A 27,371-nucleotide genomic window follows, 5' to 3' on the forward strand; every position below is an offset into this window, starting at 1 on the left:
ACACAACATACACTTAGTATTACTTCCTTAGCTATAGTATACATATCTCCCTTGCGTATTACATAATTTATGCAGCAGCATACAAGGCATTTTTGGTCTCACCTTGGCTTGTGATGTGCTCACTTAAACATGAAGGTGGCGTGGCATTTTTGTCATCAAACTTTGTCATCAAAGTCTGGCATTCTCTGGATTTATGGTGGGAACTCACAGCCACTCCATTGAATAGCAGGCTACTGGTTGCATTGCAATGCTTGCAGTTAGCCACTGATTCCTTCCAAACAACTCATTGTTGAATTTGCAATTTCCAACTTGTTGTGTAATCTTTATGTCCAATGGACGATGAGCACGATACGTTTTATCTATAATTTCTCTTCATTATTTGTCTTCATATGACAAGGATTAAAAAGCATTTGCCAGTAGATTGTAGACTTGATTCGTGATGACGACTGCTAGCTAAGACATTGGAAGTAAGATGTTGACATGATCAGTCTAATCATAGCTACTGTACGTATAACGTGATTTGACGTCATTTTATCTGTAGCCAATGACCTTGAGCCTTCTTGGAAGGGCACTTGTAATATAACTCGATGGCAGGACACAAAGGGCTGACATTTTGGATGTCTACCCTTACTAAGGACATAAACTTGGCCTGTGACGTAGTGTCCCCATGAGTAACAGAACACTGAACCAATCACGGCGCAATGCTCCTATTTTTTGCTGGCTCGCCCCAGTACCACAGAAAGCACCGAGCTAGGCTGAAACACCTGCATTTTGAAGCTGACTTACTCAAGAACACAAAAAAAGACCATGTGTGTATGCGGCTTTATTAACTCAATGATATATATATATTTTTTTACATAGTTTGCAAACTGATATGTAACGAATATTAATGCCAAAATAACATGCAAAATGGCAAGCCCCCCCAATTTAAAAATATATACATGTTTTATTTATTTATTGCTAAAAATGTGGGGCTCAAAACAGAGGGGGCTCTGCCCCACTTGCCCTGAATGACGTGCTGCCGCTGGGGTGAAGGTAACAATTGATTCTCTGAGTAACTTTTAAAATGTGTTTTTAAAATGTGTTCCGATCTTTGGGGGCAAACTATCTCTGTAGGGTGGGATGAATACATTAGTAAAAACAAACTATTGTAGCATACAATAACTTTATAAACTGTTACTCTCAGTATTATAGTTGTTACAGAGTCTGCCGCCAAATAAAAGCTTTGCCCTGGTCCCATTACCTTTGTACATACTCTGTAGTTCATATGTTACAGTTATCCGGCCTCATCCCTTTCTCCATCTCTGTCTTGCTCCATTTGTGATGTACTATAACAATGGGGGGTATGAGAAAAGATGACGTGGTCCTATACTGATCCTGGAACCTGGTGGAAAACAAAGGTAACCAGGAATTATACAATTATCGGACTTGACTGAGTCGTGCCTGCTGCATTGTGTTTTTATGTATCCGACTATTGCAATACACACCAAATATGCACGGACACATATACACACACACACACACACAACCTGGGCACTCCTCTCACCAAGGACCCATCACAACACTAATAGATCAGCAAAATAGCTTCTTAATGGTCTTACACCACTGTTAATAAGGACTGATGAGGAGCGAGGGAGAGAGAGAGTAACGGTCCATTATAACTATTGTCTCCTGACATTCCATGCTAATGGGCTTAGAACACTTTCATACGTAAACATAACGATCATGTAATGACATGAGTTTATTTTTGTGTGTTGGCTTGTAGATTGATCGAAGTAATCTCGTTTCCTTTCCTCTTCCCTTCCCCGTGGAAAGCACTAATATCTCAGTATCAAACATTTGAGTTGAATGAAAAAAAGACAGAAAAGTAATTACATAGTCCTTTTACTATCTTGCCAAGTCTCTCTTGCAAAGGAGATTCTCAAGGTCATTTCTTGGTTAAATAAGGGTAGACAAGGATGAGCCTGTTATTGTTCAGTGTCTGTGTTTCTTCCTTGTCTTCCTCCTCAGAGCTAATATCCAGGCGGGGAGAGCAGCAGCGGGCTGTGGCATCATCGGCACAACTTTAACTTCCTCCTTGATCACTGCATTCTCCTCTAGCGTGGAGTCCTCGTCGGTCCCACAATCCTCCTCTGAATCAGAATACTGCTGGATCAGGAGGCTGGGCGGCATGGTAACTACCTCCTCAGAGAACCGCACGTGACGAGATTTTGACATCCGCCTCTGAGAAAGAGAGAGAAAGAGAGAGAGAGAGAGAGAGAGAGAGAGAGAGAGAGACAGAGAGACAGAGAGAAGGGTTGGGTGAATGCCCCAAGTGATTTTTCAATTTACAGTTGTCCAAATGCTGACAGTGTGGGACAGACAAATGAGAGTAAAATCTGAACAAACCTTTTTGGTCACTGTTTCCATTGATAGTGAGGACTCTGAATCTTGAAACACTGAGTGTCGCAGTATACTTCGGGTGACAAGGGGATGTGAGGTGGAGGACGAAGAGGGGGAGGATGGAGGGAGAGGGAGAGGGGAAAGGGAGGATTTCAGGGGGTAGACAGGCATCATGAAGTTGTCCCCCTCTTCCCTATCAGATGGGACTGAGTTGTCTTCTTGTCTCTCTCCCCCCTCTCCTTTTAAACCTCCTCTCCCTTCTTCCCTCTCCTGTGGCTGGTGCTCTCTTTTTCTGTTCATGTAGACCCTGCTCTTCAGGGCAGAGCTGTCCAAGACCTCCACTGGCTGTGGAACAACAAGGTACACTATTATCAACTTTAATCCTTAATAGTCTACTATTGACGCACACATGTATCAATATATGTGACGTAATAAATAAATCCCCATCAAAATCCATCAGTTTAAGATAGAGAGATGTTTATTTTTGCATGGACTACGTCAATCCACCGCATCCGCCTATGTTGACCTTCTGCATCTGCGGTGGAAGGTGGTCAAACTACAGTAGTGTTTGTCAGACCATGAGACATCCCGAAAATGTGTCTTTCACTAAAATATCTGTAGCGTCTGGTTTGGCCCCACTGGACTCATCTGAAGTCACTACCGCCGATGTGCCAACTTCTGTCTGTAGTGTCCGAACCGTTTGGGCTACTCTCTATGGAAAGATAAGATTCTCACTAACACGTTGGTGTTCTCCGTTTTGTTCTACAACCCCCACAAGTGTCACGGGACTCGTCTGAAGATAACCCAGTACCGGTTTAAACAATCAATAAAAGTATGGAGGTAGTTTTGTGCCAACAAAAAAAGGGGTTAAGTATGTTTCCAAAATCTTGTTTATAATATCTTATATCTCCTAGATATACGACAGTGTCACGTCCTGACCAGCAGAGGGAGTAGTTCTTAGTATTTTGGTCAGGACGCGGCAGAGGGATGTTTGTTTTGTATGGTGGGGGTTTTGTATGTGTTGTAGAGGGGTGTTTGATTTATGTGTTCCTGGGTTTTGGGTGTATGTTCTAGGTTAGTATGTTCTAGGTTGTATTTCTGCATTCTGTCTAGTTTAGGTTTTCTATGTTTAGGTTTGGGTGGACTCTCAATTGGAGGCAGGTGTTTCTCGTTGCCTCTGATTGAGAGTCCTATATATGGGTAATTGTTTGGTGTAGTGTTTGTGGGAGATTGTTTCTTGTTTTGCCTGTGCGAGCATGACAAGACTGTTTTGTTGTTCGTGCGTTTTGTTGTTTTTGGTGTTCTCGTTATTTAAAATAAATATCAAGATGAGCATCCACATTCCTGCTGCATTTTGGTCCTCTATTCACGACGACAACCGTTACAGACAGACACTTCAAGAATTATTCCTTATGATTTATTTTTTGACTGTCTTGTTATTCAATGCGTTTCTATGGGCTATAGTACAGTAGTAAAGGACAAATTCAATATGTTATCAAAATAAATGCATATATATTTTATTTTTTATACCTACAGGGGTCCTAAAATTCCAAATTAAATAGCTAAATGATCCATGGTATGACCCCCCCCCCCCCCCCCCCCCCCCCCAACGGCATAGACTTTTAGTTCATCAGGATTAGTTCATTTAGGTTTACATAAAAGGTTAGTGATAGGGTTTAAATTAAGGCCTATAGGGGCGATTTCCTGGTCACAGATTAAACCTAGTCCTGGACTAAACTGCAAACTCAGTGGAGAATTACTTTTTAGTCCAGGTTAGGCTTGGACTAAAAACAAGAAACTACACAATAATGTTTGAGTGAAATCTTACCTTAATGGAGGAGAACTCTAACACAGGTATATGATTTGGCCTCACTTCATCAGAACTGGTTTGTGATTGGACATGACCGTATTCCTTTGGGGCTGATTGGATGAGTTCACATTTACTGTTCTGTTCTTGGACAAGGCTTGGTTCTGTGATATTCATATTGACAGAGGAAGAAACATCAGCGCTTCTATCATAACTTTGGTCCAATTCACTTTGTCTGAAGTCCCACTGACTGTTCACATTTCCTGATTGGCTGACTCCGTCCAAGGTCATAGTTGATCGGCCGCTCTCATGATCTTGTGGGCGGCTCTTGCTGATCTCTAATTGATTGGTGACCTCTTCAGCTGGTGTTTGATTGGCTAAGGTGTTTACTTGTGATGGGTTTAGAAACCTGGCCCACTCCTGACCTGTGAGGATCTCCTCCAACAAGCTAAAGGACCCAAGGCCGAACTCAAAGGAACTTGGGGATCTGTCATGACAAATAAGGAATACTAGATTAGATATATCAAACATGTATATAACTATCTAACAAAGCACCACTGTCTTACTCAATACTCACTAAAACAGGAACTGAGAACTTCCTGTGTGTGTGTGAGTGAGAGAGAGAGAGAGAGAGAGAGAGAGAGAGAGCGTGAGCGAGAGTGAGAGCACGTTAACAAGCGGGTAATTGACAGTAACTGTCAGTGACTAGGGTGTGTCTGACACCTCAAAGCTGTCAGTGCCCAGTTTCACCCTGACTAATGTCTCAGCTATGACAACCTCCCCTTGCATATACCAATAGCACACAGAACTTACTCAGATGTGAAATCATACAATAGGTCGGTAATATCTTGAGCAAGGTGTTGTTCCTAGTTAGATCGCATAGTCAGAAGAATCTCCTGGCCCTGAATTTGTATTTGTATTTACTAAGGATCACTTCATGTGTACGTGTGTGTAGAGCGTGTGTCTTAACACGTGTATGTGTGCCTGAACGTGTGTGTAGAGCGTGTGTCTTATCATGTGTATGTGTGTCTGAACGTGTGTGTAGAGTGTGTGTCTTATCATGTGTATGTGTGCCTGTACGTGTGTGTAGAGTGTGTGTCTTATCATGTGTATGTGTGCCTGAACGTGTGTGTAGTGTGTGTCTTATCATGAGTTTGTGTGTCTGTGCCTGTACGTGTGTGTGGAGTGTGTGTCTTATCATGTGTATGTGTGCCTGTACGTGTGTGTAGTGTGTGTCTTATCATGTGTATGTGTGTCTGTGCCTGTACGTGTGTGTGGAGTGTGTGTCTTATCATGTGTATGTGTGCCTGAACGTGTGTGTAGTGTGTGTCTTATCATGTGTATGTGTGCCTGAACGTGTGTGTGGAGTGTGTGTCTTATCATGTGTATGTGTGCCTGAACGTGTGTGTGGAGTGTGTGTCTTATCATGTGTATGTGTGTCTGAACGTGTGTGTGGAGTGTGTGTCTTATCATGTGTATGTGTGTCTGTGCCTGTACGAGTGTGTGGAGTGTGTGTCTTATCATGTGTATGTGTGTCTGTGCCTGTACGAGTGTCTCTTCACAGTCCCCGCTGTTCTATAGTGTATAATTAAGTGGAAAAGGTTTTCATGACCACCTGACTTGACTAGGAAATACTCCATGCCGTAACTATAGGTAAACTGGTACACATATTACATTTGAACCAATGCACAACAAATCACGAGACAGTAGTTAAAATCTACTTCCTTGGGTAATGAGTTAGCCATATGCACAGAGCCTGAACAACCACAAATATATCAGTTAAGCAAACCATGGCCGCTAACACATACAGTACCAACGCTGATCGCTACACTGACAGCTGTTTGATTTTCAGTTTGTTTTGAACTGACCTGAACTGACCCTCTGTACCGCTGTCTTCTGACAGAGTGGGAGGGGCTTCCCCCTGGCCCTCTCTGATTGGTGACTGAGTGGTCGTATCGCCTTCTTTATTGGACATCTTAGTGACGTTATCATCTCTGGTTGACAGCTGAAACTGTTGAATGAAAAGTATATTGAATGTTCGAGTGTAATGCTAGACAGTTAGCTAACAAAGATGTTACTTGTATTTGCAAATAAAACAGTCTGCATCATCAAATAAATAAAATGAGTCAAAGTAAACGCTACTGTACTTACTTTAACTTGTTTTGCATCTTTCCACTCTTCTCTCACTCCATTCTCCGCTTTCCTTTTCTTCCCTAAACTCCCCTGCCTGTCCCTCCATTTCTCCTTTATCCTCTGTGTCAATCTCTTCATCGACTTAGTTGACGAGGTGTTTTCTGCTACACCTTGACCAGGTGATATAATCTTCATGACATCTCCATGTCCCGGAACCTCTGACCCCCCATTCCCCAAAGTCCACCACCTCTCCATTTGAGTCCCCATGTCAAATGGGATAAAGTCAGAGTTTGATGTCATTAGAACCGACCGGTCATGGTTCTGAGCACCCTTGGTCTTGGAGCTTAGAGATGAGTTACTGAGAGGTGATGCGTCAATGTGGCCCTCGTTCCCGGTTTGAGTTCCTGTGAAGGTCATCACTGTTGGCAGAGCTCCCACTGACCCCCCTGGGTCACCTCTTACACTGCCTGCATCCTGTGAGGGGGCGAGGACAGGGGAACCCTGAGCAGCCGAAGGGGATGACACCATCTGTCCCCTGTCCAACTTGGGGAGACTGCCAGTGGGTTGCTTCCTTCCTTCCTCCCCTTTCCCTTTCCGACTGGATCCCCCAAAATTACAGTCCCACACCGGTATCCCAAACTCCTCCCTGGAGTCCAACCTCCTCATCTCACGCTCCCTGGCCTTCTCACATCCCCCTTTTCCCTGAGCCGCTCTGACATCATCAGCCGGAGACCCCAGAGCCCCATCGCCAATGACGTTAGCCCAAGGTCTCCCCCCATCCTCCCCCTGGCCCTGGGGAGCTGTGGTGGGGCCGTGGGGGGCCTGGTCCTGCCTGCCGTGCTGGGTCTCTGAGCCAGGCTGGAGCCTCAGTCTCTGGAGCATGGACTGAAGCAGAGTCTGGGTGTCAACAGAGGGGCTTGGCTGAGACATTCAGGACAGAGAGCACTCTTACATCAGACTCCCTGGGTTAGACCAATGATGGTATATACAAACAAACATACAGTGCATACATATGATATGCTGTCTATGGATTATGGATTAGACAGACCAACGGCTATTGAGATTGAATTACAGAAAACAATCTGGAATATTCCTTGTGTTTGTCCTCAGTCTTAGTTCAGTTTCAGGCGTGTGCCCTGGCGTCTCTTGTCTATATAGGAAGCATGTTAGGATTGTTCTCTTTTTCAATCCAGTTGTTCTCCATTGTCATACTTCACCAGTTTTTCCAGATGGATTGTTGACATATTCTTTCCCCTTATTTCCTCTGTCTGTTGCATGGTCACTCCAGTCCTCCATGGGTTGTCAGAAAAGTTGCAACATCGCTCTGTAGACTCAGCAGTGTCAAAAAACAGCAACGCTAAAACCCGCTCAAACTCTTCTGTCTCTCTTACACTCTCTCTCTCTCTCTCGCTCTCTCTCTCTCTTCCTCTATCAAATTCTCTCACTCTCCTGTTTGTTTCTCTCTATCTCTAGAAGTCACGCATGTCTATTTTCGTGGTGGAGAAGTTGTCCTTCTTTCGATTGGGGAGTGATCATGTCATCACTAGGAGGAGAAGCCGGGGAATAACATTCAACAGGCCTTACAGACAGATAAATGCACCCAGACCAGTGAGGCTGGTCTAACTACTCTTTAGCACTTTCCTCCACAAGTGACAGTGACTCAATCTCGCTCGCTTTTGTCTATCTTTCTTTCTCTTTCTCTCTCTCATTCTGTCTCTCTGTCACATGTGTACGCTGGCACATGCCCTCTTTCTCTGAACAGTGTGGTCAGGAGGTTTTTTTTGGGGCATTTTTGTCTCAGCAAAAGGAGTTGGCCTCAAATTAGGAAAGACATTGCTTCTACTGTTCCACACGAAGATATATCTGTGATACATTTACAAAATCCTTTTTGTTCTTCTAGCAGACATTTGATCATGTTGAAGCAGATTTTGAACATCTTTGAGATCTTCTCTGCAAACAAGTGTTTTTATATGTTATTAAGGAATCTACACTGAACAAAAATATAAATGCAACATGTAAAGTGTTGGTCCCATGTTTCATAAGCTGATATAAAATATCCCAGAAATGTTCCATAAGCACAAAAGTAGTATTTCTCTCAAATTTTTGGGCACAAATGTTTTTACATCCCTGTTAGTGAGCATTTCTCTTTTACCAAGATAAACCATCAACCTGATAGGTGTGGCATATCAAGAAGCTGGTTAAACAGCATGATCATTACACAGGTGCACCTTGTGCTGGGTATAAAAAAAGGCCACTCTAAAATGTGTAGTTTTGTTACACAACACAATAACACAGATGTCTCAAGTTTTGAAGGAGCGTACAATTGGTATTCTGAATGCAGGAATGTCACCCAGAGCTGTTGCCAGATAATTTAATGTTAATTTCTCTACCGTAAGCCGCATCCAACGTCATTTTAGACAATATGGCAGTACACCCAACCGGCCTCATAATCACAGAGAATGTGTAACCATGCCAGCCCAGGACCTCCACATCTGGCTTCTTCACCTGCGGGATCATCTGAGACCAGCCACCCAGACAGCTGATGAAACTGAGGAGTATTTCTGTCTGTAATAAAGCCCTTAAGTGGGGAAAAACGTCTTCTGAATTGCTGGGTAGGCTCCTCAGTGGGTGGGCTTAGCTCCCCAGTGGTTGGGCCTATGCCCTCCCAGGCCCACCCATGGCTGTGCCCCTGCCCAGTCATGTGAAATCCATAATTAGGGACTAATACCTTTTTTTCAGTTGATTGATTTCATTATATGAACTGTAACTCAGTAAAATCATTGAGATTGTTGCGTTTATATTTTTGCTTAGTATAGTTACAACCCCCAATTGAAAGCTGTGGAGTGTGTGATTTGATAGGACCAGTTTCTCTAATGAAGGATTTACCGGTTAGACTTGATACTCAGCATTGTTTGGAAGCTGTCCAAAGATCCAGACAGATCACTACATGGCCAGGCGCTGAATCACCAAGAACACGCCCATTCCTTCCTCTCATTGGTCGGTCGAAAAGACGCGCGTTATGGCGGCTTTGAAGTAAACAAAGTGAGTATTTACGACACTTTGCTGTGTATATTTATAGCTAGCTATGGAGGTTAGTGAATCGTATTAATGGCCAATATAATGCACAAGCCCTCTGAATATAGCCAATCGAGCAGGAATGATAGTTTCTGACTAAAATGCTAGCTAGCTAAACAGATTTCACTTATTCAACTAGCTAACGTTAGCTGGTCCTGTTAGCTAGCTAGCTAACAAGCTATCTAGGCAGCAAGTACCCATAGCTAGCTACATTGTGAACTAGTGTTATAACGTCGCTAGCAATCTTTGGTCAGTAAATAACTTTGCTAATTTGCCAGTAATATAACGTTACTCCTTTGGATTGAAATGTGTAGCTGGCTAGCTTCCTTCTGCAATCATGCTGACAAGTGCTACCCATTTCAAAAGTGACTGGAGCAACCTTTGCTCACTGATCATTTGCTATCAAACAGAGAGTCGCTTTGATATTTGTCAGCTTTCTGTGAGGGATGAGTAGCCAGGAAAACCCTTGTAACTGTAGCTATATGTCTCTGACGGACACACCCTTATTGTCCAGGCGCTATGAACGTGTGATCTGGACACCTGCATTGTAACTCAAACAAGTACTGTCACCTTCCTGATATGGACTGTGTTGTGACAGGGGGCAACGTGAAAGGTACTTATCCCATCTGACATTGAAGAAGACATTTTTATACCGCCACCTACAATACCAGTCAAACGTTTGTACACACCTACTCATTCCAGGGTTTTGTACATTGTAGAATAATAGTGAAGACATCAAAACTATGAAATAACACATATGGAATCATGTAGTAGCCAAAACATTGTTAAACAAATCAAAATATATTTTAGATGTTAGATTCTTCAAAGTAGCCCTTTGCCTTAATGACAGCTTTGCACACTCATTGGCATTCTCTCAACCAGCTTCACCTGGAATGCTCTTCCAACAGTCTTGAAGGAGTTCCCACATATGCTGAGGACTTCTTGGCTGCTTTTGCTTCACTCTGCGCTCCAACTCATCCCAAACCATCTAAATTGGGTTGAGGTTGGGTGATTGTGGAGGCCAGGTCATCTGATGCAGCACTCCATCAATCTCCTTCTTGGTCAAATAGCCTGTACACAGCCTGGAGGTGTGTTTTTGGTCATTGTCCTGTTGAAAAAGAAATGATAGTCCCACTAAGTGCAAACCAGATGGGATGGCGTTTCGCTGCAGAATGCTGTGGTAGCCATGCTGGTAAAGTGTGCCTTGAATTCTAAATAAATCACTGGCTAATGTCTTCACTATTTGTCTACAATGTAGAAAATAGTAAAAATGAAGAAAAACCCTTGAATGAGTAGGTGTGTCCAAACATTTGACTGGTACTGTTGCTAGCTAGCTACATGCCTTTTTATTGAATGAAATTGGGATGATTTGTGTGTCTGTTTTACAGTGCTGGCCAAGGCCATCCACTCTCTGTCCAGGATAGGTGATGAGTTGTACCTGGAGCCACAGGAGGATGGGGTGAGTTACCATGATACACACACAAGCACACTTAAATATGCATACCAAAATAGATTGACACTCACTCTCACTCAATTCTACAATATTGTTGCCAAGACATCATTGAGGCCCAGGGATTGGCCTGAAGTTGTTAAGTTTATCTTTCCCGTCTCACAGCTGGCTCTGCGTTCAGTGAACTCATCCCGCTCAGCCTACGCGTGCTTCCTTTTCTCCCCACTCTTCTTCAGCAGGTATGGGGAGGTGGGGGGTGTGAGAGAGAGAATGCGAAAGAAAGAAAGGGTACACTACCTATGGCTGCTTCCATTCTTTTACAGGTACACCATTCCCTTAGGACATGCTTTTCGCTGCAAGATGGCTATCAAGGTACAGAGACACATTGCTTTGACCCCAGGGTTGGGTGCAATTCAAATTGAAGGCAGTCAATCCAGGAAGTAAACTAAAATTACAATTAAATCATAAAAAAGGGCATTTATTTTCAATTACTTTCTCAATAAACTGAAAAGTATAAGCTATTTATAAAAAAAAATATATATATATTTTATCTTCTGAATTTTCATTCTAATCACTTCCTGAATTGATTGCCTTCAATTTGAATTGAGCCAACCCTGTTTGACACGTCTGTTATCTACAGTTTAACACTCTTCTGTTATATCTGTAATGTCTACTTATTCTCTTCTCTCTCTCAGTGTGTGCAGGCTGTGTTCAGGTCCCTGTCGTCTCTGGAGAAGACAGTAGAGAAGTGTCACATTGAACTGGATGGAGAGAAGAGTCGTCTCACCTTCACCCTGCACTGCAAATATGGTAGACCTTTAAAGTGCCATAATAACCATAGAACAGTTTTATCTGGGGTTTTAACCACTTTAAACCTCCTCACACCCTTAACTTTCCCCTAACCAAGGCATATCAAGTGTGTGTGTTTGCGTTCTGTAGGGCTGCTGAAGACCCACAACCTGTCATTCCAGGACAGTGAGAGTCTGCAGGCCGTGTTTGATAAAGAGAGCTGTGCCAACATGCTTCACGCCCAGCCCAGGTAAGCACATTCTCTCTCTCTGTGTGTTCCTCCTGTCATCTTACCTCCTATGCATCACTTTTATTTTTCCTTCTTTCTTTTCCTCCAGGTTGCTGGTTGACACGGTGCTGCACTTCCCTCCCTCTCTGGAAGAGGTGAGTGTGTCAGTGAGTGGAGAACGAGTGTGGTTCAGGAACCATGTAGATGACGAGGCAGGTGAGGAGAAACCGTTTAGTTTTTCTACACTATTGAAGTGTTGGCGGTGTAGTGTTTATTTGGTATTTAACAATAAGTCAATAACCCTGTGTAGCAAAATGATAGTAATATCTTTAATCCCCCTTTCTCTCTCTCTCGTAGAGCAATCCAAAGCCATGCTGACTGAACTGTGTTTGAGTTCTGATGAGTTTGACCACTTTGCTGTCGGAGCTCAGACAAGCATCACATTCTGCCTAAAGGAGCTGAGGGTATGTGGGGTTCTGTTACTTGTCAAATAGGTTATTACTGTTGTTATAATCTGGCGTGGTATGTCATAAGTGATTTGAAGGCATCATAGCAGGCCACTTAATGAAGCGTTGCGTTGTCTTTCAGGGCTTGCTGGTGTTTGCAGAATCCACAGGTCTCCCAGTCTCAATGTATTTTGATGAGCCAGGCAGGTAAGGATACATATTCACCACTCACAGATATCAATATGAAGGTATAAGGATATTTTGTTTCCCGTGTAGCATTCATTTCTGTTTTTGTCAGTCCTGTGGTGTTAAGTGTAACAGACAGTGTTCTGGAGGTGAACTTCGTGCTTGCCACTCTGTCTGATGACTCCAACCTCTGTAACCATAACAACAACACAAAACGGTAATTGAACATTATCTGTCAAACATTCAGAACACTCATGCCTCTTTGTACAGGGCCCTGCTCTTTACCCAGAATCCTCTCCGTTCTCCCCAGAGCTCGCTCGCCGCCACCTGACGACTTTATGACTGACGACATTGACTCTTATCTCATCGCCATGGAGACCAGTGAATTAGCAGGTCCCTCCGATGCCCTTGCACCCCGGTCCCCCTCGTCCAATCACACACTTACAACTCAGCCATCTGTAGCCATGCGCAGGCTAGAGAGAGGAGAGGAGGAGGAGGAGGAAGAAGATACCGAGGACACTGAAAGACCTCCAAATAAAAAGGTGAGCTTTGTTGTCAAAGGGCTTGCTGTTACTTACACAACTGCTGGGATCAATGTAAAACTAACCCCTCTCCCCCTCTTTCTTTATTCCCGCTCAGTTCCGCTCGCTCTTTTTCGGGTCAGTCTGTCCCTCTGATTCTCAACTGACCAATCAGACGATCAAGAGCCAGGAAGTGCTGGCCAGTGACAGCGAGGACGACACCCAAGCATCATTGCCGTGACCTGGGGTGGTGGAGTTGAAGCCACGTGTGTTTGTGTGTGTGTGTTTGGGAGAAACCCACTTATAGAATCCCTGCGAAGAGATATACATGAAAAAAGGTCTGCATCTTGTCTGAAGACTAATCACATTAGATGTAGAGTCTTACCCTTGGAATAATTTTTGGGAATATGGATTTGAAAAAATCCAGACCTTTCTAGTTCTGATGACCGTTGCAGCTTTGAGAAGAAAGTCTGCGCTCAGTAGGTACTCTGAGGGACAGTGATGGGACATTCAGACTTTTTATTGGACCATGATATCACACTGGGGACTCTGGAATTATGAGGAAATGGACAACAAGTACTTCCTGTTTATGATGGCATGTCAATGATCAATATACACAAGCTATAGAATAAAAAAAAACAACTTTTTTTCCCTCCTGAGTTTGAAAATATAAATTGTTTTATTTACATTTTTTTTTCTCAAGTCTACACTTGGATGAGATGCTTTATGGGTAATTTTTGTGGTTTGTAAAAACTTTTAGTATGTCGATTTCTTTCCTTGCTTGTTAAAAGTACGTCTCCATAAATGGAGTTGAGTTTCTTTTGGAACCAAATGTCTGTGAGCCACTGTTTCCAGGGAGGGGAACACTGCTGTGTAGCACCTGAAAACTCTTCCCCCTCGTCTGAGGCTTCCTCCTCTCCCTCTTTCTCTCTTTCTCTAACTCCTTCTCCCTCTTCTTCTGTAACTTCTCCTCCTCTTTCTCCCTCCTCTCCTGCTCCCTCCGTCTCCTCCTCCTCTCTCTGGAGCTCAGGTTCTCCTCTTCCTCCCCCCTGACCGTGCTCCCCTCACCCTTCCCATCACTGAAGTCCTGGATCAGGATTTGAGGAATGGGGACTTTGTGCTCCCCTTTCTCCCTGTCCTGCCTTGGTTGCTCCCCTTTGAGCCTGCGGAAGAGACCAAATAGCCTGGGGGTGTCGGTCGGCCCTTTGTCTGATTTAGGCCCAGTCTGAGGTGGGATAGTGTCCGGGTTGCTCCCCGTCACTTGTTTGGGTGATTCTGGGTGCTTTGGTACCTGAATGGGAGATGTGAGTTGTGGTTGATTGGACTGAATGAAGCCTATATTTGATTGATTGGATTGTGTGAAGGTGGGTTGTGATTGGTTGGGGTTAGTGAAGAGATCCTCAGAGAGCCTGCGGGTGAGCCTCCGGGAGCTGGAGGATTTGCAGAGCCGGAAGTCTCCGGAAGGGGTTGCCCACGGTCCATCACATGGCGTAGTCCTTTGGGACGAGACATCAATTTGTGTGGACACCGAGTTTCCAGAGTCAGCCTTTGAGTCTGCAGGAGGGGGAGACTCACTCTGACTTTGTGACTTTGGGTTGTCAGGTATGTGAGGGAAGTCACCTGTCAGTGATTCCCTCTGATGTAATGGTGGAAGGATGTCAGTTGAGGCTTTCTTCTCTTTCTCTCCTTCACTCTCTCTGACTTTCTGGGTCTCCTGATCTGGATGGATGGTGACTGGACTCTGGGGTTTTTCAGGAAGCTTCTGTTCTGATGAGTCCCTCTCCTCCGCAGGCTCAGTAGTGGATGTCAACTCTGGAGAAACCTGGCTCTGATTGGCTGGTATTATCCTAGAGGGCTCTGTGTACTGTACCTCTGTCTTTGCTGTCTCTGTGTGTCTCTGAATGTCATGTGGAGACTCCATGGTCGTCTCTATCCCTGTGTTTGTGTCAGTGGCTTTCTCTGTGCGCGTCTCAATCCCTATGTATACAGCTACCTGTATCTCTGATTCTTTGTCCGTCTGTGTTTCTGCCTCAATCTGGGACCCCAAGTCTGTCTCTGCCTCTACTCTTGTGTCTGCCTCTATGTGCATCGCTGACTCATTTTCTTCCTGTGTCTCTGGTTCTGTATGTGCCTCTAACGTCGTTTCTCTCTCTGCCTCAGATTTTTCATCTGTGTGTGTCTCTGTCCCTTTGTGTGACTGTATCTCTGAACATGCCTGTATCTCCTTGTCGGTGTGTGTCTCTGTGTCAGTGCCTTTGTCACTCTCGGTCAGTGAGCCCGTGTCTGTTTCTGCCTCCAAGTTTACACCTGCCTCTTGTTGTGTGTCTGTCTCCGTGTCTGTATTCACATCTGTTTGAGTCGCTGTCTCTTTTGACCCCATGTCCGTCTCGGTCTCTACACTTTTATCTGTGTGTAGTCCTTTCTGTACCTCTGCCTCCATTTCCTCCTCTGTCTTGGCTTCTGCTTGTATCTGAACCTCTACATCTGTGTGGGTCTCTGTCACTCTTTCCTCCTCTGTCTTTGCTTCCGTGTATGTCTTCAGTTCTGTGTCTGGAGCAGTTTCCTCCTCTGTGTATGTCTTCAGTTCTGTGTCTGGAGCAGTTTCCTCCTCTGTGTATGTCTTCAGTTCTGTGTGTGGAGCAGTTTCCTCCTCTGTGTATGTCTTCAGTTCTGTGTGTGGAGCAGTTTCCTCCTCTGTGTATGTCTTCAGTTCTGTGTGTGGAGCAGTTTCCTCCTCTGTCTTTGCTTCTGCACGTGTCTCTGTCTCCTTGCTTTTCTCTGCCTCACCCTTCGTCTCTGTCACTATATGCACTGTGATGATATTTGCACTCGCTGTTGACTGTTTGTCCAGTACTTCCTGTGTTTGCATGGTGTCTTTACTTTGGTTAGTAGTTTCCTGTGTCTGGCTGTCGCTGTGCTGCTCAGAGGCCGGTGTCTGGCTGAGACCCCCCTGCTCCTCTCCCTGGCCCTGTGAGGTGACGTTGTGGTCAGAGGTGAGCTGACGCTGCTGGGAAGGTTCTCCGTCTGAATCTGGGGTCAGCTGGGTTTTCTGTCTTCTGTCCTCCTGTTCAAAGGGTTCTTTGTGTTCTAACGGTTCTCTCGTTTCCACTGGGGCCATGTCCTCTGTAGCTGGACGTGGAACACCCGGAGCCCTCACTGGACTACCATCCATCTCACTTCTTCTCCTCAGATTCCCTCCCTCGCTTCTCTCCTCCCACACCTCCTCTGAAACCTTCCTCACCTCTCTGCCTTCTCCCTCCCACTCCCCTATGTCTGTCCCACTCCCTCTCATCCACCTCTTGCGGAGGAGCGAGGGAGAGAGAGAGAGGAGGGAGGGCGAGCGAATCAGAGGAAGGGACAGGTTCCCTTTCTCCCTCTCCTTCCTGTTCCTCTCCTCCTCCCTCTCTCGAACCCTCGCCCATGCCATCTGATATCCGTGGCAACGACCCCGGGGATCAAAGGTGGAGGCGGGCCGTTCCATTCTCCACTTCTCCAGCTCTCTCTCCGTCTGCCTTTCCAGATCCTTACTCGACAGGGGGACAGAACACACCTAGGTGGGGGTGAAAGGGAGATACGGGGGGGGGAGGTGGTAAAAGTGGGGTTTTATCTGCTATCACACAAGTGTGTGTATTTATATACATGGTAAGATAGTTCAAGTATAACTTGTGTACATGCGTATCGGTCTTGAGGCCAGGTGTCTGACCTCTGCAATGAAGGTATCGTCCTCCTGCTGCACCTGCTCCCTCACACCCCTCAGCCTCTCCAGAGTCTCCATCTGGCCCTCGCACGCCTCCCTCTGCTCCACCCGGCCCAGAGCCCTGCGCACCAACACCACCGCCACCTGGAACAACACACGCACTCCTGATGGAGGGGGGATAAAAACAACACAAGGAGGGAAACAGAGGAATCAAATCTCCTCTCAGAGAGATTCTTTCAATCTTGTGTGGACAGAAGGGCCGAGAAATAAGAATAGGTAGATTAGATAGATAGATAGATAGATAGATAGAATGCATAAATATGACCATAGATGATGGATTGATGAAGTCCCTTATTCAGGTACAGACCGTAGCAGAAGAACAGGTCCCAGACCCTGAGCAGGGTGTTAAAGGGTAGGTGCCGTGTGAACAGGCACATCAACCAATCGGTGGCGAACATCAGAGGCTCCACGCCGTGTCTCTGCAGGTGCTTGTGAGCCGCGGGACACGTCCTCTTCAGCACCCTGGTCAGCAAGGCTGCGTCAAAGAGAACCCCCTCCTACCGACAACATCAGAGGGACAAGCGTCCAGAGAGCTGCTATTCAGCTATGTTGCAACATCCAAACCCTTTACTGATGAAATATATATTGATGTATGCACGTTACACTGTTGAGCACGCTGTATCACAAATTGATCATGTGTAGTAAAGTAAGTGTGTGTAGAGCCATCTTACCAGAAGGGGACTGTAGTAGCCAGGGAGGTACTCTTCACTGATCTGCACCAGACACCAGAATGCCTGCTATAGGAGGGGAAAGCAAAGGTATTAAGAGAGATGGAAGGTCCAGTCCTTTCAGCGTGATGATGAAGGATCACTGGTGATAACATGGTGATTGTAACAGTACCTCAGTAGGCATGTTCATCAGCAGTACGGCTGCTACAGGTCCCTGGGCCTGGCAGTAGCCCTCCTCAGGCTTCAGCTGAGTAAAGGCCTTCAGCACCCGGAACAGACCACGCTGTCTGCCCACACAAACAACGCAACACTCTGATGAATCAAACACGGACAGGATAACACTCTAGATAATATTTATACAAAACTACAAGGAGAAAGATGTGTTTAGTATGTCATCATTCCATATGTAGTGTTATGAGGCTCTGTTACCCATGGCCGTCTCTGGAGAGGAACATCTCATGGAAGGGGAACTGGCGGTCTAAGTCTCTCTCTATAACGTCCACCCAGCTCTGTAGTGCGGGCCTGGAGTCCAGGGTCTGATAGAGGGGGAGAGATTTACCTGATGACTAGGTTTTACTCTGCAGTATTTGTAGATTTACAGTAAGTTTATCATGCAAATGGAACTAAGGTTCTATCTGTAGAGGTGGTTGCTCTTTACCTGATAGAGGTCCTTGTTATGGCGCATTCTGTCTGTGGCGCCACACAGCAGTGGCCAACATTTAGCCCTGAGGGATGCTGGGATGCCTTTCTGACACTGCTCTTTGACCTGGGAGACGGGTGTGTAACGGTCATGCCAGAGTAAACACCTGGGTCTGGTGTTCCAGAAAAGGTTACATTTAAAAAGGCAGAGTACACACCTTGCTGGACTTTTTTAGTAAGACACGATCCCATTGGCTTATGATGTTGATCCACTTGGTCTCTCTCTGTCTAACGAGCTCAGGGGGCGGGCCTTCACTCCTGACCAACATATCATCAGCAGAATATGGTGAACACTTTAAACAAAACTGTCATAACATTTCCAAGTCAGTATATTTCTCGGGTAGGTAACTAACGCCTCACTATAGTTCGCTCTATCCTGTTTCTGTGGACCAAATGATCTGCAACTTTACTGAGATGAGTCAACTGCACCTTCAGTTCTTGTCACAGAGAACGAAAACACCATAAACACCCACAGGAAACAGGAAAACCACAAGGTGGCGGTGCGACTGTCTCCATGGCAACGGGTCAGGATGTTCAACGACACAGAGTGAGTGAGAGAGTGTAGGAGGTGATTGTTATATTTGTGTTCTGATTCTACCTGGGTCAAGACCCATTTGTACTTGTATCTATTGAAAAATAATTATGTCTGTGATGCTGAACTGTCATCTTTCCTGCCATAACTGTGTTTTTTGCATTCAGTTGCAAGCTATAGGATGTCTTTAGTGTATTTTATTCACCAGAAATGCATTCTCTCAGTTTGTTTCTCTTATCGTAACTAATCAATCTTTTTTTTAAAACAGAGAGAGAGAGAATGGTAAAAAAATGGTTTTCAGTACTGCTGAGCCAGAAGCTCTGCGAGTACTGACCCAGCAGTGGATCCGTTCCCCAGGATGAAGCCGAAGCGGTCTGTCTCTGTGGCTGGAGCTCCAACATTGACCTCTGACCCCCTGTCAGAACCAGAACTGTCCTCTCCGCTGGGGGGCGTCTGGGTCGGGGTGGACGCACTCAGCATCTTACCCTACAGAACAGAGAGAGGAGAGACAATGGTCTCAGTTACAAAATAGTGCACATGTATGTGTGTCTGTACTGTTTGTGTTCAGAATGAAAGCAAGTACAAGTGTGACATAGAATACTCATCCTGTATATTAGAAATTAGGATGTTTAAAACCTTTTACAATCTAGGCTACATACATACATACGTACAGTTGAAGTCGGAAGTTTACATACACCTTAGCCAAATACATTTAAACTCAGTTTTTCACAATTCTTGTTATTTAATCCTCATAAAAATGCCCTGTCTTAGGTCAGTTAGGATCCCCCTTTATTTTAAGAATGTGAAATGTCAGAATAATAGTAGAGAGAATGATTTATTATTTATCACTTCTGACCCACATTCCCAGTGGGTCAGAAGTTTACATACATTCAATTAGTATTTGGTAGCATTGCCTTTAAATTGTTTAACTTGGGTCAAACGTTTCAGGTAGCCTTCCACAAGCTTCCCATAATAAGTTGGGTGAATTTTGGCCCATTCCTCCTGACAGAGCTGGTGTAACTGAGTCAGGTTTGTAGGCCTCCTTGCTCGCACATGCTTTTTCAGTTCTGGCCACAAATGTTCTATGGGATTGAGGTCAGGGCTTTGTGATGGCCATTCCAATACCTTGACTTTGCTGTCCTTAAGCCATTTTGCCACAACTTTGGAGGTATGCTTGGGGTCATTGTACATTTGGAAGACCCATTTGCGAGCAAGCTTTAACTTCCTGACTGATGTCTTGAGATGTTGCTTCAACATATCCACATAGTTTTCTGTCCTCATGATGCCATCTATTTTGTGAAGTGCACCAGTCCCTCCTACAGCAAAGCACCCCCACAACATGATGCTGCCACCCCCGTGCTTCACGGTTGGGATGGTGTTCTTCGGCTTGCAAGCATCCCCCTTTTTCCTCCAAACATAACGATGGTCATTATGGCCAAACAGTTCTATTTTTGTTTCATCAGACCAGAGGACATTTCTCCAAAATGTACGATCTTTGTCCCCCTGTGCAGTTGCAAACCGTAGTCTGGCTTTTTTATGGAGGTTTTGGAGCAGTGGCTTCTTCCTTGCTGAGCGGCCTTTCAGGTTATGTCGATATAGACTCGTTTTACTGTGGATATAGATAGTTTTGTACCTGTTTCCTCCAGCATCTTCACAAGGTCCTTTGCTGTTGTTCTGGGATTGATTTGCACTTTTCGCACCAAAGTACTTTCATCTCTAAGAGACAGAACGCGTCTCCTTCCTGAGCGGAATGACGGCTGCGTGGTCCCATGGTGTTTATACTTGCGTACTATTGTTTGTACAGATTAACGTGGTACTGTCAGGTGTTTGGAAATTGCTCCCAAGGATGAACCAGACTTGTGGAGATCTACAATTTTTTTTCTGAAGTCTTGGCTGATTTCTTTTGATTTTCCCATGATGTCAAGCAACGAGGCACTGAGTTTGAAGGTAGGCCTTGAAAAACATCCACAGGTACACCTCCAATTGACTCAAATTATGTCAATTAGCCTATCAGAAGCTTCTAAAGCCATGACATCATTTTCTGGAATTTTCCAAGCTGTTTAAAGGCACAGTCAACTTAGTGTATGTAAACTTCTGACCCACTGGAATTGTGATACAGTGAATAATAAGTGAAATAATCTGTCTACAAACAATTGCTGGAAAAATTACTTGTGCCATCCACAAAGTAGATGTCCTAACTGACTTGCCAAAACTATAGTTTGTTATTAACAAGAAATGTGTGGTGGTTGAAAAACGAGTTTTAATGACTCCAACCTAAGTGTATGTAAACTACCGACTTCAACTGTACATAAATAAATACATACATACATACATACATACAGTGTGATGCTACAGAATCTAGCCACAGCATCAGCAGATGAAGTTGTTTCATTTGAAGCAGAAGTGATACCCTGTCTACTCCTTGCCATGCCATCAACCGTGACTAACCACAACTGGTAGTTATAAAGTAGTAATGATGTAAAACGATGTAAAATCAAATACCTTTGAGTTCTCTCTCTCCTCTTTGATCGCTGGATGGGATGCTTGCTGGAGAGAAGTGTTTGGTTAGAACGAGATTGGAGAGGACGAGAGAAACTTCCGCTATTGATGCTGTCACTTGCTCTCTCTATCACACACACTCATAGGAAGTCATTACAATAACGCGCGTGTGCGAATTACGGTGGAATAGCATTTTATAGGAGGGTGATGTTGTGTAAGGAATACTACCATAGTTGATTATGCACAGGACAATTAGTGAGACCGAATGCTTCGGAGCTTTCACCAAAGTGTGCCAAAAAACTGTTCAATCTTCAGAGCTTTATCATTATCGGTTCAAAATGCACAAGAGTGACATCTGCTGGTCAGCAATAAATAGACGCATGTGATTATTAGATGAAGAAAAAAATTATCCGTTGTTTTCTTCAAACCTCCGTGGCGCAGGCGGTAAATCATTGGCTTTAGTAGCCTATAATCAGTTGGAATACCAGATTTGCATCTTACATCATTCTCCCGTTTTTCGCCTTGAAGTTGACTCTTTTTCAAAAACGATATCTATTGCATTATTTAGGGTGCTTAAACAGACGCTTATACTATACTAAATACAACTAATTATTTGAACAACAGTGCAGAAAGTGTGGTTTCACATTTAAAAAAACAAGTGTACCTTCAATGGGTTTCGACCTTCTACCCTCATGTCCCTGAATATGCCGTAGTATATATATATATATATATATATATATATATATATATATAAGTAAGTGTCCAGTAGAGGTCGGTGTTTGAAAGCAGCTTAGAATCGAAGAAAGCACTGGAACCACGGCGAATTCAGTGGGATTTCGCATTTTGTGACACGCGTGTTTGAAAAAGCACGTGATCAATCGAAGCTTTGGACGGGTGACAGAGATGGTCTCGCGAATGAGAGGAAGATGGCGGAAGTGGATGCTGAGTTCGAATTAAGCGGCGCGTTGAGCAAATTTGGTGAAGATGAATGTTCTGATTGGACAACAGTAGTATCGAAAACTGTAACAAAAAGGAAATTGTCTAAAATTGGAGTAGAGGATACGTGTGTAAATGATAATGAATCGCTTTTTGTTGGGATGCGTTTGTTGAGTAAGGATCCCTATGTGGGAAACCCATTTGAGGTGTCAAAAATTGTGAAGTATGCGCTTGGAAAAGTGGAGTCTGTCACAGTGACCAGGAGTGGTCTTATTTTGATTAATTGTATTTCTGAAGAGCAGAGGAAGATTGCAGTGGGCCTCAAAAGAATGCAGACAACAAAAGTGTTGTGTTTTGAACATCGGAGTGGAGCACCCGTCAAAGGAGTCATCCCAGGGGTGACTACGGATGTTCAAGTTGAATTCCTGAAGATAATTCCTGGTGTGGTTGGTGCCCGGCGTCTGACCCACTGGGTGAATGGAGAAAAAGAAGAAAGTCTGTCGGTCCTGTTGTTTTTTGATAAAGAGCAAATACCTACGCAGCTATGTAAGATACGCTGTAAGAGCTTTCGTCCCCAAACCACTGCAGTGTAAGAATTGTAAAGGATTTGGCCATGTTTCAAGTGTGTGCAGACGAACAGAGTATATTGAAGAACGGTGGGTAGAAGGATGACGGTGTTGCAATTATGGTGGGGATCAGGATCCTGAGTTCCTGGAGTGCCCTGTAAGGGTGAAGGAAATTGAGGTGGCAAAAGTTTGAGCGGTGAATCGAATTACGTATGTGGAGGCGATTATAAGAACTGAGAAAACAAGTGATGCTAGTAAAGATATGGTAGTGGATACACCACAGTCTGTAGTAACTGTTTGCTGCCAGACAAAAGTGTGTTAAAAAGGTGGATTTTGTTGCATTCATTGTCACAGTTACAGTGGGGGGAAAAAGTATTTGATCCCCTGCTGATTTTGTGCATTTGCCCACTGACAAAGAAATGGTCAGTCTATAGGTGGTAGGTTTATTTGAACAGTGAGAGACAGAATAACAACAACAAAAAAATCCAGAAAAGCATGTCAAAAATGTTATAAAATGATTTGCATTTTAATGAGGGAAATAAGTATCTGCAAAACATGACTTAGTACTTGGTGGCAAAACCCTTGTTGGCAATCACAGAGGTCAGACGTTTCTTGTAGTTGGCCACCAGGTTTGCACACATCTCAGGAGGGATTTTGTCCCACTCCTCTTTGCAGATCTTTTCCAAGTCATTAAGGTTTCGAGGCTGACGTTTGGCAACTCGAACCTTCAGCTCCCTCCACAGATTTTCTATGGGATTAAGGTCTGGAGACTGGCTAGGCCACTCCAGGACCTTAATTTGCTTCTTCTTGGAATACCCATCCACGACCCATTTTCAATGCCCTGGTTGAAGGAAGGAGGTTCTCACCCAAGATTTGACAGTACATGGCCCCGTCAAATGATGCGGTGAAGCTGTTCTGTCCCCTTAGCAGAAAAACACCCCCAAAGCATAATGTTTCCACCTCCATGTTTGACGGTGGAGATGGTGTTCTTGGGGTCATAGGCAGCATTCCTCCTCCTCCATACATGGCGAGTTGAGTTGATGCCAAAGAGCTCCATTTTGGTCTCATCTGTCCACAACACTTTCACCAGTTGTCCTCTGAATCATTCAGATGTTCATTGGCAAACTTTAGATGGGCATGTATATGTATTCTTGAGCAGGGGGACCTTGCGGGCGCTGCAGGATTTCAGTCCTTCACGGCGTAGTGTGTTCCCAATTGTTTTCTTGGTGACTATGGTCCCAGCTGCCTTGAGATCATTGACAAGATCCTCCCGTGTAGTTCTGGGCTGATTCCTCACCGTTCTCATGATCATTGCAACCCCACAAGGTGAGATCTTGCATGGAGCCCCAGGCCGAGGGATATTGACAGTTCTTTTGTGTTTCTTCCATTTGCGAATAATCGCACCAAATGTTGTCACCTTCTCACCAAGCTGCTTGGCGATGGTCTTGGAGCCCATTCCAGCCTTGTGTAGGTCTACAATCTTGTCCCTGACATCCTTGGAGAGCTCTTTGGTCTTGGCCATGGTGGAGAGTTTGGAATCTGATTTATTGATTGCTTCTGTGGACAGGTGTCTTTTTTACAGGTAACAAGCTGCGGTTAGGAGCACTCCCTTTAAGAGTGTGCTTCTAATCTCAGCTCGTTACCTGTATAAAAGACACCTGGGAGCCAGAAATCTTTCTGATTGAGAGGGGGTCAAATACTTATTTCCCTCATTAAAATGCAAATCAATTTATAACATTTTTGACATGCGTTTCTCTGGATATTTTTGTTGGTATTCTGTCTCTCACTGTTCAAATAAACCTACCATTAAAATTATAGACTGATCCTTTCTTTATCAGTGGGCAAACGTACAAAATCAGCAGTGGATCAAATACTTTTCCCCCCCACTGTATAAACTGTACAGCACAAGTCTCAAAGAAGTCAAAGAAACGGGACATTATTGTGGCTGCAGCAGAAAAGTTTTAAATTTTACATCTGAAGACTTGCAAGTGGTAATTGCACCGGAAGACCCGCCCTCCTAGTTTCCCCTTGAGCCTGTGTAGGGATCTGATCTGTTTTATTTATTTTTAACCGAAAAGTTGTCTGATTTAGTTTATTTTTTGGTAGTTTCTTTGGTCCTTTTTTGGTAGTTCTGTTTTTTGGGGGAATCGTGTTTCCATCCCGCATAGTAGATGGCGGAAGGAAAAAGAAGAAGGAAAAAGAAGACGCAGCAGCTTTGCAAGACACTTCTGATAAAGTGACATGTCTCAGCACACTGCTTATGAATTTGATGCCTGCATGGGAACTCCGGTATCAAATTGAATGCCTTGATCACACCTACAGTGCCTTTGCGCAAAATGGTAAGCAGCATCATCTGGATATACAGTACCAGTCAAAAGTTTGGACACACCTACTCATTCAAGGGTTTTTCTTTATTTTTACTATTGTAGAATAATAATGAAGACATCAAAACTAGGAAAAAACACATATGGAATCATGTAGTAACCAAAAAAGTGTTAAACAAATCAAATAAAAAATTATATTTGAGATTCTTCAAAGTAGCCACCCTTTGCCTTAATGACAGCTTTGCACACACTTGGCATTCTCTCAACCAGCGCCACCTGGAATGCTTTTCCAACAGTCTTGAAGGAGTTCCCACACATGCTGAGCACTTGTTGGCTGCTTTTCCTTCACTCTGCGGTCCAATTGCTCTTCCATGCCGCCCCTAGGAGGGGTGCGTCACTTGAGTGGGTTGAGTCACTGACGTCGTGAGGGAGCTTGTTCCACCATTGGGGTGCCAGAGCAGCGGACAGTTTTGACTGGGCTGAGCGGGAACTGTGCTTCCTCAGAGGTAGGGAGGCGAGCAGGCCAGAGGTGGATGAACGCAGTGCCCTTGTTTGGGTGTAGGGCCTGATCAGAGCCTGAAGGTACGGAGGTGCCGTTCCCCTCACAGCTCCGTAGGCAAGCACCATGGTCTTGTAGCGGATGCGAGCTTCAACTGGAAGCCAGTGGAGAGAGCGGAGGAGCGGGGTAACGTGAGAGAACTTGGGAAGGTTGAACACCAGACGGGCTGCGGCGTTCTGGATGAGTTGTAGGGGTTTAATGGCACAGGCAGGGAGCCCAGCCAACAGCGAGTTGCAGTAATCCAGACGGGAGATGACAAGTGCCTGGATTAGGACCTGCGCCGCTTCCTGTGTGAGGCAGGGTCGTACTCTGCGAATGTTGTAGAGCATGAACCTACAGGATCGGGTCACCGCCTTGATGTTAGTGGAGAACGACAGGGTGTTGTCCAGGGTCACGCCAAGGTTCTTAGCACTCTGGGTGGACGACACAATGGAGTTGTCAACCGTGATGGCGAGATCATGGAACGGGCAGTCCTTCCCTGGGAGGAAGAGCAGCTCCGTCTTGCTGAGTTTCAGCTTGAGGTGGTGATCCATCATCCACACTGATATGTCTGCCAGACATGCAGAGATGCGATTCGCCACCTGGTTATCAGAAGGGGGAAAGGAGAAGATTAATTGTGTGTCGTCTGCATAGCAATGATAGGAGAGACCATGCGAGGATATGACAGAGCCAAGTGACTTGGTGTATAGCGAGAATAGGAGAGGGCCTAGAACAGAGCCCTGGGGGACACCAGTGGTGAGAGCACGTGGTGCGGAGACAGATTCTCGCCACGCCACCTGGTAGGAGCGACCTGTCAGGTAGGACGCAATCCAAGCATGGGCCGCGCCGGAGATGCCGAACTCGGAGAGGGTGGAGAGGAGGATCTGATGGTTCACAGTATCAAAGGCAGCAGATAGGTCTAGAAGGATGAGAGCAGGGGAGAGAGAGTTAGCTTTAGCAGTGCGGAGAGCCTCCGTGACACAGAGAAGAGCAGTCTCAGTTGAATGACCAGTTTTGAAGCCTGACTGATTTGGATCAAGAAGGTCATTCTGAAAGAGATAGCAGAAGAGCTGGCCAAGGACGGCACGTTCAAGAGTTTTGGAGAGAAAAGAAAGAAGGGATACTGGTCTGTAGTTGTTGACATCGGAGGGATCGAGTGTAGGTTTTTTCAGAAGGGGTGCAACTCTCGCTCTCTTGAAGCCGGAAGGGATGTAGCCAGCGGTCAAGGATGAGTTGATGAGCGAGGTGAGGTAAGGGAGAAGGTCTCCGGAAATGGTCTGGAGAAGAGAGGAGGGGATAGGGTCAAGCGGGCAGGTTGTTGGGCGGCCGGGCCGTCACAAGACGCGAGATTTCATCTGGAGAGAGATGGGAGAAAGAGGTCAAAGCACAGGTTAGGGCAGTGTGAGCAGGACCAGTGGTGTCGTTTGACTTAGCAAATGAGGATCGGATGTCGTCGACCTTCTTTTCAAAATGGTTGACGAAGTCATCCGCAGAGAGGGAGGAGGGGGGGAGGGGGAGGAGGATTCAGGAGGGAGGAGAAGGTGGCAAAGAGCTTCCTAGGGTTAGAGGCAGATGCTTGGAATTTAGAGTGGTAGAAAGTGGCTTTAGCAGCAGAGACAGAAGAGGAAAATGTAGAGAGGAGGGAGTGAAAGGATGCCAGGTCCGCAGGGAGGCGAGTTTTCCTCCATTTCCGCTCGGCTGCCCGGAGCCCTGTTCTGTGAGCTCGCAATGAGTCGTCGAGCCACGGAGCAGGAGGGGAGGACCGAGCCGGCCTGGAGGATAGGGGACATAGAGAGTCAAAGGATGCAGAAAGGGAGGAGAGGAGGGTTGAGGA

At 45.1% G+C, this 27,371-nt stretch overlaps 3 protein-coding genes across 8 annotated transcripts; 1 reads left to right on the top strand and 2 right to left on the bottom strand.

Moving 5' to 3' along the window:
* Positions 1-1,151: 1,151 nt before the first annotated feature.
* On the bottom strand, positions 1,152-8,024 carry LOC115171907 (uncharacterized). The gene is made up of 5 exons (XM_029729123.1): positions 6,341-8,024; positions 6,058-6,200; positions 4,211-4,676; positions 2,389-2,727; positions 1,152-2,223 (listed from the first exon to the last, which is right to left on the bottom strand). The coding sequence occupies exons 1-5, from the start codon at positions 7,250-7,252 to the stop codon at positions 1,975-1,977; spliced, it is 2,109 nt and encodes a 702-aa protein (XP_029584983.1). The 5' UTR covers positions 7,253-8,024; the 3' UTR covers positions 1,152-1,974.
* Positions 8,025-9,295: 1,271 nt separating this feature from the next.
* On the top strand, positions 9,296-13,675 carry rad9a (RAD9 checkpoint clamp component A). 3 transcript variants are annotated; one of them, XM_029729177.1, is made up of 13 exons: positions 9,296-9,364; positions 9,912-10,010; positions 10,786-10,856; positions 11,013-11,086; positions 11,171-11,219; positions 11,543-11,657; positions 11,787-11,886; positions 11,975-12,081; positions 12,223-12,329; positions 12,454-12,518; positions 12,610-12,714; positions 12,808-13,039; positions 13,137-13,675. In XM_029729177.1, exons 2-13 carry the CDS (start codon positions 9,977-9,979, stop codon positions 13,257-13,259), a joined length of 1,182 nt encoding a protein of 393 aa, XP_029585037.1. In that variant the 5' UTR covers positions 9,296-9,364; positions 9,912-9,976; the 3' UTR covers positions 13,260-13,675. The 3 variants fall into 3 exon arrangements, with proteins under 3 accessions (XP_029585037.1, XP_029585045.1, XP_029585056.1); XM_029729185.1 differs by lacking the exon at positions 9,296-9,364 and adding an exon at positions 9,369-9,413; XM_029729196.1 differs by lacking the exon at positions 9,296-9,364 and having other exon boundaries at positions 9,667-10,010.
* A 3-nt stretch (positions 13,676-13,678) lies between these two features.
* tbc1d10c (TBC1 domain family, member 10C) lies at positions 13,679-21,468 on the bottom strand. Of its 4 annotated transcripts, XM_029729156.1 has the most exons (11): positions 21,177-21,468; positions 19,009-19,160; positions 18,301-18,400; positions 18,102-18,209; positions 17,873-17,979; positions 17,616-17,730; positions 17,447-17,512; positions 17,083-17,272; positions 16,722-16,879; positions 15,595-16,568; positions 13,679-15,552 (listed from the first exon to the last, which is right to left on the bottom strand). In XM_029729156.1, exons 2-11 carry the CDS (start codon positions 19,152-19,154, stop codon positions 13,803-13,805), a joined length of 3,714 nt encoding a protein of 1,237 aa, XP_029585016.1. In that variant the 5' UTR covers positions 19,155-19,160; positions 21,177-21,468; the 3' UTR covers positions 13,679-13,802. The 4 variants fall into 4 exon arrangements, with proteins under 4 accessions (XP_029585016.1, XP_029585005.1, XP_029584996.1 ...); XM_029729145.1 differs by having other exon boundaries at positions 13,679-16,568; positions 17,447-17,509; positions 21,177-21,466; XM_029729136.1 differs by having other exon boundaries at positions 13,679-16,568; positions 21,177-21,466.
* Positions 21,469-27,371: the final 5,903 nt, after the last annotated feature.

The sequence above is a fragment of the Salmo trutta genome, chromosome 3, assembly GCF_901001165.1.
Source record: "Salmo trutta chromosome 3, fSalTru1.1, whole genome shotgun sequence".
In the NCBI taxonomy this organism is placed as follows: domain Eukaryota; kingdom Metazoa; phylum Chordata; class Actinopteri; order Salmoniformes; family Salmonidae; genus Salmo; species Salmo trutta.